Source organism: Olea europaea, chromosome 15, assembly GCF_002742605.1.
Source record: "Olea europaea var. sylvestris chromosome 15, O_europaea_v1, whole genome shotgun sequence".
Taxonomy (NCBI): domain Eukaryota; kingdom Viridiplantae; phylum Streptophyta; class Magnoliopsida; order Lamiales; family Oleaceae; genus Olea; species Olea europaea.
Genome location: NC_036251.1, coordinates 21,743,064 through 21,758,757, shown reverse-complemented (window position 1 = coordinate 21,758,757; position 15,694 = coordinate 21,743,064). Strand labels below are relative to the sequence as shown.

General features: G+C 34.7%; 1 protein-coding gene across 1 annotated transcript in view; it reads right to left on the bottom strand.

Annotated features, from left to right (window-relative positions):
* Positions 1-7,642, bottom strand: part of LOC111410474 (methyltransferase-like protein 13) — a 15,101-nt gene extending 7,459 nt beyond the window's left edge. Inside the window, exons 1-7 of the mRNA XM_023040829.1 lie at positions 7,329-7,642; positions 6,663-6,779; positions 6,432-6,500; positions 6,294-6,313; positions 6,135-6,187; positions 5,953-5,983; positions 5,782-5,863 (exon numbers count right to left, since the gene is read on the bottom strand). Of these exons, the coding sequence (XP_022896597.1) occupies positions 5,782-5,863; positions 5,953-5,983; positions 6,135-6,187; positions 6,294-6,313; positions 6,432-6,500; positions 6,663-6,779; positions 7,329-7,518 (562 nt within the window). The 5' untranslated portion in view covers positions 7,519-7,642. The remainder of the gene's footprint in view (positions 1-5,781; positions 5,864-5,952; positions 5,984-6,134; positions 6,188-6,293; positions 6,314-6,431; positions 6,501-6,662; positions 6,780-7,328) is intronic.
* Between the last annotated feature and the right edge of the window lie 8,052 nt (positions 7,643-15,694).

Sequence of the window (15,694 nt, the reverse complement as noted above, 5' to 3'; positions counted from 1 at the left end):
TTTTCATAAATATTTCAACATCATAAATTTATCAATTCTTCAAGAAGGACAAATTTTGTAAGTTAGCACTAAAGATTTCTTGAATGCCCCATATTATTTTACCTTAGAATATGAAGCTATCGTTAAACATGCTTCATGTGAACCTATCAATAAGAGCCTTAAAATTAGCTTGGGATAAATGAGCCTTAGGCAGCTGAGGTGTGCACTCCTAAGTCTTCCTTTTTGTGGGTAACTAACTTTGCCTTTTTGGCTTTTTGGGCTGTTTTAATGACATCTCAATCCTAATTACTAGTAAAGGATTTGGAGATTGAAGAGAAAATGAGTGAAGCACCAGGTGTACCCTGGACACCTAGAAATGGAGTATAGTAATCCACCCTCAAAATAAAAATAAAAAGAAGAAGTTTCAACTCTTTAGTGGCAGATGATGTTTCGACACTGAAAGAGCACAAGGAGACATGTTTAAACACCTTAGTTCGGAACACATATAATAGAAGGCCATCGAAGCCCCTAAAAGAAAAGGAATTAGGGACTGACAAAGCTTTAGTGTTGTGGGCAAATGGCGCCAAGAAAAGAAGAACTGACGGTGATATCAAGCAGATGGAGGAAGTAGAGCGATACCTATATGACTTCTTGGAATATCATCATGCAGAGGAAACAACAGAGGTGCATGCGATTGAAGCCCCCCCCCCCCACCTTCAAATTGAGTTCTTCAAAAAATTCAGGATTTCAGCAAGTTGGTTGGTGTGTCCTGCGATGGATATGAAAGTAGACTGTTACAATTATTCGCGGAGTTGGAGGCCAGTAGGGGATAGGGGATGAGTATACCAGGCGGTAAAACAAGAAGAAAAGGTGACCGTGAACTTAAACGGCTTGAATGGTCAGTAAATTATCGTGGCAAGGGTGCCGAGTCAAAGAAGAATTGCTTGAGAGGAATGACAAAGCGTTGAGATGATGCCAAAAATAATTAGCTGGAACGTAAGGGGGCTTAATGTAGCAGAAAAAAGATTAGGGGTTCAAAATCTGCTAAGGGGATGGAGGGCGGACTTAGTCTGTTTACAAGAAACTAAGTTGGAGTTCGTCTTGAAGGCTATTGTGAGCAGTTTATTGGGGGGGGGGGGGGGGGGACAGCATGTTAGGTATCAATATAAGGGATCATCAGGGGCCTCAGGAGGTGTATTAGTCATGTGAAACACGAGAACTCTTGATATGGAGAAGGTTAGTGAAGGACCATTTTCTTTCTCGCTTTCGTTCAGAAATGTTGGGGATGGATTTCATTGGACGTTTACATGAGTTTATGGGCCCAATGATGATGAGAGTAGAGGTGGATTGTGGGATGAATTGGCGGGAATGATGGCTTGGTGGAACATTCCAACTTGTATTGGGGGTGACTTTAATGTGATTCGATTTCCTATTAAGAGATCAAGTAGCGGGAGATTAACAAAGGTAATGGAGTTCTCAGATTTTATCAGGAAAAATATGTTGATGGACTTGCCTTTGATTGGAGGAGATTTACTTGGTCTTCTAATCGGGAGCAGCCTATTTTATCGCGAATAGATCGGTTTCTAATTAGTGGGGAATGGGACGAGAAGTACACAGAGAAGATTAGGGAGGGTGTATTCTGATCACTTCCCTATCTTACTGGCTGGGAATGCGAGGTGTAGTGTAAAAAGACCTTTTAGGTTTGAGAAAATGTGGCCAAAAGTATAAGGCTTTAGGGAGCGTGTACGGGACTGGTGGGCATCTTACAATTTCACGGGGTCTCCCAATTATGTGTTCAATCAAAAATTGAAAGCTTTAAGGAGGGATATAAAGAGGTAGAATGAGGAGGTGGCAGGAGATGTAAACTGGCCTAAAAACCAATGTATGTTAGATATAGAAGAGCTGGATAAGAGGAAGGAGAGTCAAGGATTGGTAGGGGATGAAAGGGAGGGACGTGGAGAATTAAGGGAAGAGTTAGAGAGGTTGGTGGAGACGGATGAAATAGCATGGCGTCAGAAATCTAGGGTCAAGTGGTTAAATGAGGGTGATAAATGTACCCAATTTTTCCATAAAGTTGCCAATTCTAACAAGCGTAACAATTCTATCACCATGCTGGTAGTAGACGGAGTTACTTATGAAGATTCACAAGATATTGGGACCCAAATGGTGAATTTCTATCAAAACTAGTATCGTGAGCAGTTTGATTGGAGGCCAGAGTTCGAGGGGTTAGATTTCTCTAATATTACTGAAGAGGATGCAAGCTGGTTAAAGAGACCATTTGGGGAGGAGGAGATTAGGGAGGTGGTGTTCAGCATGAATGATGATAAAGCACCAGGGCCGAACGAATTCTCATTCTCATTTTATAAGGCTTGTTGGGAAGTGGTACGATAGGACATTGTGGATATTTTTACTTATTTCTTTCGGTGTGGCAAGTTCTTGAGAAGTTCTAATGCTACATTTATTGTGTTGATTCCAAAAAAATCGGGAGCATCAGATATTAAAGATTTTCGTTCGATCAGCTTAGCGAGGTGTACAAGATTATTGCAAAGTTGTTGGCTAACAGATTAAAGGAGGTGTTGGAAAATGTGGTGTCTAAATTTCAGAATGCCTTTGTCAAAGGGCGTCAGATATTGGATTATGTACTTATAGCAAATGAATGCATTGACTCGAGACTACGTATAGGGATTCCAGGGATGTTATTTAAATTTGATATTCAGAAAGCCTATGATCACGTAAAATGGGGATTCCTTTTGTATATGCTTAGACGATGTAGCTTTGGGGACAAGTGGGGCCGTTGGATTCACTTTTGCATATCTACGGTCTCGTATTCGATTTAGTAAATGGCACTCCTGAGGGTTATTTCCGGAGTAGTAGAGGTTTGAGGCAAGGGGATTCGTTGTCTCCATTATTGTTTGTCATTGTTATGGATGCTTTAAGTAGAATGATTGAAAAAGTTGTGGGAGAAAGTTGAAGGGCTTTATGATTAACCAATTACAGGTATCCCATTTGCTATTTGCAGACGATACGTTGATCTTTTGTGATGCAAAGGCTGAGCAATTTAGGAACTTGCGCCGTCTGTTACTATGCTTTGAAGTTGTATCTGGATTGAAAATTAATTTGAGGAAATCTGAGGCCATCACAATTGGGGATGTCGCTAATGTGGAGGAGTCAGCGGCCATATTGGGTTGTAAAACTGCGCAACTGCCTATGTCCTATCTTGGGCTCCCCTTAGGAGCACGATTTAAAAACATACACATTTGGAATAGTATTGTGGAAAGGGTGGAGAGGAGGTTAGCTGGTTGGAAGCATATGTACCTCTCAAAGGGAGGCCGTCTTACACTAATGAAGCCCACTCTATCGAATCTACCCACTTACTTCTTGTCATTATTTCCTATCCCCGTTACCGTGGCAAAAAGATTAGAGAGAATTCAAAAGGAATTTCTATAGGAAGGTTTAGGGGAGGAGAGGAAACTTCACTTGGTTAACTGGGGCGTAGTGTGTTCTCCCATAAAAACGGATGGCCTCGGATTAAGGAGTTTTGTATTGTTTAATAAGGCCTTGCTGGGTAAGTGGTTGTGGCGATTCGGTGTGGAGAGGGAAAGCTTTTGGAGAGAGATTATAGAGGCGAAATATGGTGTTGTAGAGGAGGATGGTGCTCGGCCGAGGATTGTAGTTCTTTTGGGGTGAGTTTGTGGAGGTATATACGACGAGGGTGGAGAGAATTTCAAGATAGATTGACGTATGAGATGGGGAATGGCGATACTATCAGATTCTGGGATGATTGTTGGTGTACAGATCGGCCATTAAGAGCGGAGTATCCTTTCCTGTATCATATTACTTTGATGCTGCAAGCTATGGTAGTCTGGTGCATGAAGTCTTACATGCGCATAATGGGAATCCCTGCTGGAACATTGTTTTTGGGAAATGTCTATAGGATTGGAAATTGGATAATTATGCACTACTCCTGACTTCTTTATATGAGGTGCACGTCAGGGTGGGCGAAAGTGATCGTAGCAGGTGGAGGTTGGCACGCGATGGCATTTTGTCAGTAAGCTCTTATTTTTTATCTTTATTGGAACTTAAGGAAAGTTTATTCCCATGGAAGAAGGTATAGCATTGTAAACTGCCCTCTCGGGTGGCATTTTTCCTATGGATGGTTGTGAAGGGACAGGTGTTAATGGTGGATAACCTCCGATGCAGGGGTTTCTATGTCACGGAATGGTGCTATATATGTCGAAGGAATGGGGAGACGATTGACCACTTGTTCATTCATTGCAACGTTGCTCGCACCCTATGAAACGATATTTTTGGCTTCTCAACACATGGATTGGGTGTTTCCACAGCGTATGGAGGATGTTTTGAAGGCGTGGGGGGGAGAAGATTTCGTAATAAAGATAACAAAATTGTTTGGAACCTTATCCCAGGATGCATCATCTGGTATATTTGGAGGGAGAAAAACAATCATTGTTTCGACAATAATATACGGGCAACAGAGTAGATTAAAGAATCGTTTTATCTGACACTGTATATTTGGTTTAATACTGTGGCTATTACTCGCAAAGACGGGTTGCCCAATTTCATGTCGTTTCTGTCTTGTATTAATTGGGGTTGCCCAATTTCATGTCGTTTATGTCTTGTATTAATTGAAAATACACTTCCTGTGTATTATCCATGATTAATAAAATATTTGATTACTTATCAAAAAAAAAAAAAAGTCAAGGAAGCAAAAATTATTCAATAGATGCTTATTTGCTTTAGACTTTAATTTCTAGTTGTGGATTAATTGTCTTGTTATGTGATTACTACATTATAATTCATTATTTGCTCATTTATCGATCAGTTTATGTTTCTAGTTGCAAAAAAGACTTCTAATTTTGTTGCAATGTTTAATTATGGTTTTTTTTTTTTAAATGGTAACAGGTTAATTACCAGTATATTTTGTATTTATGCAAATTTTCTGAATTATTTTAGCGGTATATGTTGAGGCTCGTGATTTAAAGCATCTAGAGGCTCACCTTGTGCAGGCAAGACACCTTAATACGCAAATTAGCCTTTTTATAAAACTTGGTGAAGGAAATAGGAAGTTTTCAGACTCCGTGCACTTTTAAAGTAGGAGATGATGGTTCACCAGGTAAGCGGTGTGGTGAAGTAAAGCATGGAAGGAACTTGTAGTTTATTATCTGATTTTCTGTTCTGAAGACCATCCTTATTGATGATAGCCTTTGGAGACAGAGAAAGATCATTGTTAGTTGGTGCATTGCAAAATTCAGGTATCACGATCTATTCCAAGGTTTTTGTACCAGAAAAAATAACATCAGTTCATAAAGATTCTTCACCATTTCTTAAAATTTCAATACTATATATTTGTAAATAAATGTTACTGTTGGCACCTTAAATCTTATTATTTAAAATTTTTGCATTGCGCCAAGTAAGAATTAGTTGAAATGAACTCCGTGGAAACTAAATAAAAATTATTTGAAATCAATACACAAGATAGAATAAGTTCATAATAACATTTGCTGGGATATTTACTGAACAACAATAAGAATTGAAAAAAGGTATCGTTACTAAGAAGCATGATTTAGATTCAAAGGGCATCATACTATCATTAAGATGGAAAACCGTACTAAGGGAGTTGGATTAGGACATAATTAACCGACTAACACGCAGACTCTGCATATTCCAGTGCCTACCTCTAATTTTTCACATACTCCTATCACAACATAATGGGAGAAAATCCAAAATATCTTTAATTCTAAAACGCAACAGAAGGAACTTCCACGACAAATAAAAAGCACTTACGTATAACATATAATTCAACTTTCCAATTGTAAACTGGTCGATTTATATGTGGCATCCGCACAGTAGGATCACCATATGTTATCTACAAACAGCCAAGAAGACAAGAAAATTTTTTTCGGCTTACAAGAATGGTAAAGATGTGCAAGAGAACATTTTTGTGCATAAACTTACCAGCATATAAACTCCTCCAGGTTTAAGAAGCCTACAAGTGAAAATTTATCATACTATGTCATTTGAAAACAGTACATAAATGCAAAAAAGTATATTCTAAACAATAACAGAAAATACAACACAGCACAACACAATTCCTTAACAAATTAAAATTATTTACTATAAAATTACTGTGCCTGAACCTGCTCACTTCCCCCAACATTTGAGCAGCATTAATGGGAGCACTAGTGCCACACTTTAAATCCATGAGCATATAAGAAAAAAACCAACAAAGAAGGAAAGGAATTAGAACACATCAAAGAAGGAAATCTAATAAGGAGGCCAAGTAATTTATAACTCACCATCAATGAATCAAGAGTCCCTATTATTCAAAGTAGCAGGTCCATGCAAAACATTGAAGGCAAAATATTTATTGCCTCTTTATATTACACTATACAAAATTACGAACTGCAAAGAATCTAATTAGGGCAACTACTTACCTTTGTCTATGACACTATCAAATGATTCATCAGGAAAGAAACTCATATCTTTAACATCCATTTGCATGTCTTTTTTGAATTACATAAGGAAAGGTTTCAATAAAATAATTGACTGGGATATTTGGAATGTAAAAGAATATAAAAAAGAAGACCTGCTTGAACTCTCAATGAACATATGCAAATATGCTTTGGACAAGGGATTCAATAATTTAAATGGAGCTTTTCTAACACCGACGTGTGTCAAAGAAACAAAAATCATTTTCTTTCTCATCATGTCAATAGCCACTGATGATATATCTATATTCATAATATCTTCAAAACCATCCTTAACCATGTCCTCTGATATAACTGTAGAGCAAATCATCTATCGCATCAGCGATGTCTTAAAAACCAAAATGAAAGTCATGCCTATACATATAGAAAATATGATTCATGACAAATGGCAGGATCTACACCAAGAGTGAAGATAAAGAAGCTGTTATAATACCAATAATGGTAAGTAATGAATAGCAAAAGTATGAGATAACATAAGCAATCTCTAGATTAGACACAAATTCTAGAACAGACACAAAAGTTCTTTATTTAAAAGAGGCAAGAATTCACTGAATTCTGAATAAGAAATTCTTTGGGTCACCAGAAAATCCAGCGAAGTTGCCCCAATTATTCAATTGAACATTTCCTCAAAATCTCTTTCCCTTATCACAAAATTAATTCATCATGTCAAACAGAAAAGGAAAGGAAAGAGCTGCAAACATAGGCCATTTTCAATTGTAAAAAGCTGGTAGGAAGATTTTTTTCGTAATAATGCAAAATTCAATACGTACGTAGTACTTAAGTTTTTCCGCACATTTGAAATTGTAAAGGAGGCAGAGAGTTGGGGTAAAACTGAAAAGTTACCGGCATTGCCGCAGCCCACCATGAGAACACGGGACGTAAGAGAGATGTATTTACGAACAAAAGGGCGGAGCGCAGAATAGCGTTGGTACCAATCAAAGGAACCAGAGTTGGCATCTTGGATGTAACGGGCGTCCCAGTAGAGGGCGTCGCCGTAGTTGTATGTATTGCATGCCGACACGTCCCTGAACATAGCTCCTCCGCCGTCTCTGCGGTGATTGGTTTCTGCTGTGAGCCGGTGGGCGGTGGAGGTGGAGTGGGGAGATCGAGGATTTGTGTGAGGGGGCTAGAAGTGACGTTTCCGCTTGTCTACCAGTTTCTTAATTAAGAGATATTCACAAAAATAAAAAGGGAAAAACGTATTATTTTACATGTACATTATGGCGTCGATTTATGTTCATGATGTTTAAGTGACATATCATTATTGAAAAGTTGAAAATAATTTTTTTTAACCCTTCAATTATGGGATTTCACATGCACATTATGGACTCCATAATGTACATTTAGAATTATCCGAACAAAAGGTCACCATAAAATTCTATGTACATTATGACACCATAATGTACATTTAGAAAAATAAAATAAAAAGTCGCCATAATTTTATGGCAAGTGACTTTAAGTAGCTTGCATATTTATGGACAATTCGTATATAGCCACTCACACAATTTATGGCAACTTATAATGTTTTTTCAACAAATGAATAAAATAATGAAATTATATCATCCCGCGAAGATCGATTATGATCCATAGTTTAATTCCAATCAACTTTAACACGAACCCGCAGAACTTAATTTTGACGGTTTTAAAGATTGACTATCTAAATCGCCAAATTATCTATAAATTGATACCACGTGAACATTTGTAGAGTAAAACACAATCACGATAAAAGTACTAGGATTTACGAATTACAGTACATGAACTTATTATCAATTACATGTTCTTGTCAATTCTTGACCTATGCTAAAAATAAATTATCCTAATTTTAATCAATAATACCGCAATTCGGCAATCGTGCTTGGTAATATTGTTATGAGTGTGGGTCAAAATATAAAGCAATGTGAAAACTAACAAGATAAAATGAAAATTGATTCTTGAATCTATTGCATATTGGCTCAATCTGATCTTAATTATTTTATCTTAACTTGTGTTGTGTGCTTATTGTGCTTGATTGTATCTGGAGAATTGAACTGAACAGATTAAGATTTAGTGTGGTGTAATTGGCTTATCAAGGTTCCGTTTGTTTCCCATTTTTGTAAAAATGAGAATGAAAAATATAGTCGATACTGGCTCCACATAAGAGATAGAAATTCAAATTTGATGGCTTGATGTGATGGATAACGGTCATATTTTTCATTTTAATGAGGGAAGAATGGGAAACAAATGGGGGCCAAAAATTGCTGACATGATAATTTTTTTCATTCTTTAGAGACCATTTTGGATTCACTGCAATAGATAGATGCATTGAAGATAATAGTCAATTAAAGATGGTTCTCTGTCCGGTTAGAATGAGAAATGTATGGTACAAAACTAGTACAAACATAGCTCCCGTTCGGTTCTAATTTTTCATCCCAAAAAATTAATTTTTTTGATCGCTACTTCCTTAAGTCAACTCTCATTTTTTATTTTTTCACTCACGGATGGGACCCACTTTTCTCTTTAACGATCAAAAATTGATTCTCATAATCACTACCGAAAAGGCCTTAACGGAATTGATTTAGAATTCTTCCCTATCCTTATCTAAGTTTAGGTTAGGTAAGTTTACACTTGTTGAAGAGCAAAATAGGGCATGTGATGCTTGAATTTTTTTTTTTCTTTTCGTGCTTTCTTAGTTCATGACTCGTGAGGTTTGTAATGCATTTTGCACTTTGGACCCTGTGACTCGCCCTTTTTTAGTTGAAATATGTCTCATTCTTAGAAGTCGTACAATAAAATGGAGGTACTTAAGTGGTTATACTGTTAGCTCTATTACAAAAGAGGGAGAAGAGAAGGAGAGAAAATGAAATTTTGATAAAATCACTTCTTCACTTTAAAGTTCTGGAATTGATTTTGACATAGTGTTTGATAGGGATTAAAATTAGATTTTTTAGTAGATTGTAATAGAAGTTTTTGAAATGTGTTGTTGAAAAGTTTTGGAACCCGTTAAAGATGTGGTTAATAATGATTGTTAGACTTTGACTTAAATTAAAATCAGATTTTAATTCGTATCAAACATACTAAGAAGTCAAAGGGGGGAGATTATTGAAAATAATATGTTTTGAACAAAATTTCTATTAGTTTTGGCTTTGTTAATTAAATAAATTCTTATTTTGTTAGAGAGCAATTTGGAAGGGGTTGAGGAAATTTCGTGTTGCATTGGTTAACTTAGTGAATTCATACCTAGTTTGATGATTCATATATTTGTTAAAATCAATTTAACTCACAAAATTTACCATATCAGTTTACGGGAATCGTTCCTCATACTTATGAATTTGACAAATAATTGTAACCCAAAATTTAAACCAATTCAATAATCAATATGAAGTTCATTAAAATCATGGAGAGCTTGTTATAACCATTTGAAATCCATAAGATATTAAATTTAGAATTGACTTAAATTAAATGTGACGATTATTTGTACATTCAAAATAAACACTGATCAGAAGCGTTCCTCCTACTCATAAATTTGACACACTTATCTGATAAATAATTGTGACATTAGGCCTTCCATGCACTAAAATATTTCTAAAAATACAACTGTAAATTTTCTGAAAGCACAAAGTGTATTGTAAAAATTGTGAAGACATTATTTTTTGTGCTAGATGAAATTCAATCCACTCACAAAAGTTGCATTTTGGGCTCTATTTAATGTGATTTTGGGAGAAAATGTATTTTGAAATAATGAGCTTAGAAAATGAGTGGTTAAAATATCTAAAAAAGTTTTGAATTTACGTACAATATTATTTTATGAAAAAATGTGTGATTGAAAATGACTTTTAGAAAATATGTATTTTGAAAATAAGGAGCCCAAGCAAGGAAGAATGTCTACTAAGAAGACAAAGTTAGAACTAGAAAAATAATCAGAATGAAACTGAATAGTATTTTAAATAATTTTGAATTTAAAATAAACAAATTTTCTACTTTAGCCTCTTTTTGATGGCCATGATTTGGCAAAAACAAAATTTTGATTGGTGAATTTTTCGTGAATAATTATTCCACGTGTGTATCATGATTTACATGTACATAATGCTCAAGTGGCTTTTTGTCAACCGCGATAACTAATCAAGCAAAATTGAATCCCAAATGTGCAAGGGATGAAATCGTCCAAATTTCATGGTATAACCTAAAACAGAAAACTAACGATACCAAAATGTTAGAAAAACAATACAGATCAAACAGCCTGAAGAAAACTTCCCCAGACAATGTCAGATGCACCTCTACGCACTGTTGCTAGAAATACCACGCGCCACCGCTGACAACTAAGCACCGCCTCCAAATGCAAATCAAGGATCCGGTCTCTGTATTCATCAAAAGGCTATTGAATTAAATCAAGGTTGCAGGTCCAATATTTGCACAAAATTGGACAGTTTTCTTTGTTCCTATTTCTGCTCGAATTTTCCGATTTATGGGTCTATATTTTGGCGAAAAATCCACTACCAACATGGCTCTGATACAAAAGGAAAGGTTCTTTTCGACCACAAAAGCAAGGGAGAAGAAGAGAAAACGGTGGACACAATTACAAAGAAGGCAGCCAATTTCTTCACAAAACAAGGAAAAAAACACTCTTCAATTCAAGACCAAGGAAGACAACAATATATAGGTAACAATAGGTATAAAAGTGGGCCAAATCCAATCCAATAAATGGGCCAACACTTATAAGCCTTCCAAGAAGTGAGGGAACGAATCGTGAGCAATTCTAATTAAATTAAGCTACTTCAAATGATCCAAATAATTTTTGATTCAGGTCGTCAATTTTAGGTGTCGATATAATTCAGTGATCAATGTCAGCTGAGCAATTTTAACGAGTAACATAATTGCCCGTGATTTATTGGTATCAAAACCCCACACGAACTCAATTTTACATGAACTAATCATAATTTTTATTTAAGTTAAAGTCAATAATTAATTTTAACTTTTCAAAAATACGTTTCATCAACTTTTTTTCTAAATTTACCAAAAATATGATTCTAATCCTCACCAAACAAGGGCTAAGATTCAAGACTAATTAAGCAAGTGATTTGCTGGCTTATTTTGTTATTACTCTTCTCAGCCATTGCAAATTAGACTGTTAAACTATTAAATTAAACGAATGGAAAATGCTATGTGTACACCTCATCGTGTACACAATGTATTATACCCCTCTCACATAGAGGGGGCCCACGAATAATTTATTGAATGTGGACCCCCTCCATGTGAGGCGGGTGTAATGCTATGTGTATACAATTAGCATTTTCTTTAAATGAATAATGCATTTACCACTTGGTGTACACATAGCATTTTCATTACACGAATAATGCATTTACATGAAGTGATAAAGCCCCAACGGAGAAATCCATAAACCCCATAATCAACCAAAAAATATATATTTTGCAACCGTAGTTGGAATGTGACCTCATGATATACCTAGTCCATGTATAGTATTTTAAAAATTATGCTCAAATTTTTGAGTATTTCCTTGTTTTCAATGTAGCAAGAAAAAAAAACAAAAAATAAAATGGGAAAAGGCAAAGCAACAAATATTAGACAAAACATACCCAAAAAAAGGTGGGGAACGTTGATAAAATCCATTATTCATGGCTTAAAAGTGAAACAACTCATGCCTTTAATTTGGTGGATATACACATTGAAAATAACAAAGACATAACCCTTTTTTCAAGTCGCATCGTGACTTTATTGCTGTGCGTTGAGCTTCGTGACAATATTGCGAGCAGTACGATGGCTGACATTCTGGCTGATATATGTATTCAACACATGTATGTACTGGAGCTCTTCTAGGATCTTTCGTATCCTCTCCATCTGTAAAGACGACCATACACAAAATTAAATTGATTAGTAAGAAGATGGTGTCCAAAATGTGAGAGACAACTAGATTCATTATAGGTCGTCTACATGAGAAACTAAGTTTTTGTTTATAACTTTGGAAGTAAATAAGCATAGACATGAAAGAAGGAGAGACATATGTAGAACTACCTTTCTCAACCGCATTGGTGAAGTTCACAGAAGCATTGAGTAAAAGCACGCACAAGGCTGCACTGACAAAAAATTTCTCCATTGCTTAAAAGTTTGAGGATAGAATAGATAGCATACCTTCATATTTATAGCGTCATGAATTTCAAAAATCTTCAAGAGATTCACTCTTTTAATTGGGATTCCAGTCATCAGATTTAGATTTCATTAATTTTTGCAGTGAATAGGAAGTGATCGAAAATGTTTGACAGAAAGGACAGCTGCCTCTCACATACCGTAGGTCCCGCTTGAATAAAAATTTATTCCTCCTCTTTATTTGTGGGGTCTCTGTCAAGGAGGCTGTCAGTCTCCTTGTTAGTTTAGCATGGTCTTATATCCCAATAGTTGGTTGAAAAATTGGAATTACACAATCATTAGTCTACACGTATATTGAGCCCCTATTTGTCAAACCTTTCTTAAAAAATTTTCTCCCTCAAACTTATTTTTAATCACACATTCACATAATAAAATATTTTATATGTAAATTCAAAAAAAATTCACACTTTTTAACGACGCATTCTCCAACAAAAAAAAAAAAAAAAAAACTCTTTAATATTTTTCAAACAGAGGTTTATTATCTACATTTGTATGTGTGTTTTATAATTACTTGGTAAGTTTTTGAATAATTTTATATAGCCCCGTTTAGTAGCAATTTTTTACCTAAAAAAATTAAATTTTTAACCGTTATTTCACTATTTCAATTATTATCTTTGACTTCTTCACTCACAGATAGGATCCAATTTTTTCTCTAACAATCAAAAAATCAATTTTCATAATCACTAACAAAAATGCCCATATTAAGTTAATCTGTTATAATCATTTAAAGATTTGCTCAATTCAAAAAACAAAAATAACTTGATTTGTAAATTTATCACATTAATTATATGCCATTGACCCTTAAATTTGTTCTCTTTTACTACAGACCAATAATATCTGATAATGCATTCCTTCAATATATATATATTTTTAAAATTTTCGAGAAAATTCATTTTTCAAATCTTAAATTAACTAGTCAAGTAGTCATGCAATGAACAAATGCTATCTTTTTCTTTTTCTTTTCATTTTTTTCCTTTTTTTTTTTTTGGGTTAATTTCACCCATGGGTTTATCAATGTAGCTATTAGTTTGAAATATTTTTTAATTAGAAATGTTATCACGTGACTTTAAAGGTCACACACTTTGGCAACATGCCTGACAACAAAACGTCTCGATGCAATTGATAGACAATCTTCTCATCAATTCTTTTAGAAACATCAAGCAATGGAATATTTGTTGTAAATTTTGAGTTTATTAATGAATGATAATTGTACATCTGTAATTCTAAAAATTATTATCACTGTATCAATGATTCTTCCTTATAAATATAGAACTTTAATTCTTATTAAAATACAAGTTTATTGAGTTTTATTCTCTCTTTTCTTTTCATAAAACGTTATCAATACGATTCTCTCAAAATTAAAGTGAATTAGTTAAAAGGTAATTTTTTTTATAAAGATAATCATCTGTCATGTATTGCCAATCCTCCAACGTGGGAGATTGGGGGTTGGAATATTTTGCCATCCCCATGCATTGAGAAACTCACTCGAACTGTTGGGTACTTTATATGACTACTTTCCTATTCATGTGTTGAATGCTTCGACTCGTGAGATCGACTGTGCAATACTAAGCCCTTGTTTGGTGGTGATTAAAAATCAGATTTTATTTATTTATTATTATTATTATTTTTTTGGTCTTCAATTTATTGATCCAGAACAATTGTTAGATTCAGAGTTCTATTTCCATATATCATTTTTGGAGCCTAAAAATGTGTACAAACGTTTTTCCAATCAAATTTTTTTGATGCATGATACAACACGGTCAAATTGAAAGTTGAAAAATAACACGAAAATTTGAAAGAGAACTGAAGGTTTTGTTTGGCCACCCTTTTTTGGGGAGTATGTTTTGTCAGAGTGAATCTTTGAAAAACGTGCAATTAAAATGTAAGAAATTTTTTTGGACTGTGTAAAATTATTTTATTGAGAGAGTGTGTAATTTTTGCTACCTGTTTTTTTGCATTATGTCAGTAATGCGTTAATCCTTTCCAGTTAAAATTTACTTGTTTGTAATTATTTATTGCCAAAGTCAATTACCTATACTTCAACTCTTTGATGTTAATCTCACAATTGGAAAACTATAAACACCGGCAAATTGCACAATTTAATTAGCCTACACTTTGAATGCACAAATGACTTGTCTTGTGGAGTCTGGCATACCACATTGTTTGCCTCTATATCTTCATGTCTTTCCGGAGTAAGTACGTCGAAAAGCCTTTGTAATAATCAATTGACGTGTGTTCGTCTTGCAAGCTAGCACTTGATGATATACGTTAAAGAAGGATGGAAAAGTAGAACTCAACCGATTGTTATAGTTTGTGAGGACAAAGAAAGATGGCTATGAAGAAAAAGAAACCACCTTCAAGGCTTTAATTCATAGAAAAGATAGATATCGTTGTTATACCTTAGAAACATTCCTAAACAAGTGAGCACTGAATAATGAACTTCTGAGAAAATAAGATGTTATCAGTGTGTCAAGTCACAATAACGCGAAGAGAACTTGTAAACGTTAATAGTTTTTCACAATGTGCATATGGACAAACAAGGGGAACAATAAAACGAGACGATATTGACATGATGGTACGACAATCGTAGTACTATAAACTTTCGAAGTTATAACAATTAATGAAATGTAGAACTTTTTTTAATGGTGATAGGTACCGTATGTTGAAACTATTCGAGGGAAAAAAAATAAAAATTGACAAGTTGAGAAACAATGTTGGAATTTCGGTGACCTCTGAACCCACACGTGCCATTATTGCTTGGCCTTCAGAGATAATTTCCTCAAATTAAACCCATGTTTGAGCTCCATTTTTTCAATTCATATTTTCAACTACATATTTTTCAAAAAATCACTATTTTATAATGCATTTTACCCCAAAAATGGAGATCAAACATGGGCTAAATTTCTGTTTGATCTTCATTTTTTAAAAATTCATTTCTTTTCAAACTCATTTTCAACTACACATTCTCCGAATAAAATCATTTTACACGTTAATCCAAAATATTTTCCTAATTTTTTATCACGTATTCTCCAAAAATTCATTATTACAAAATCTATTACAGCAAAAAAATG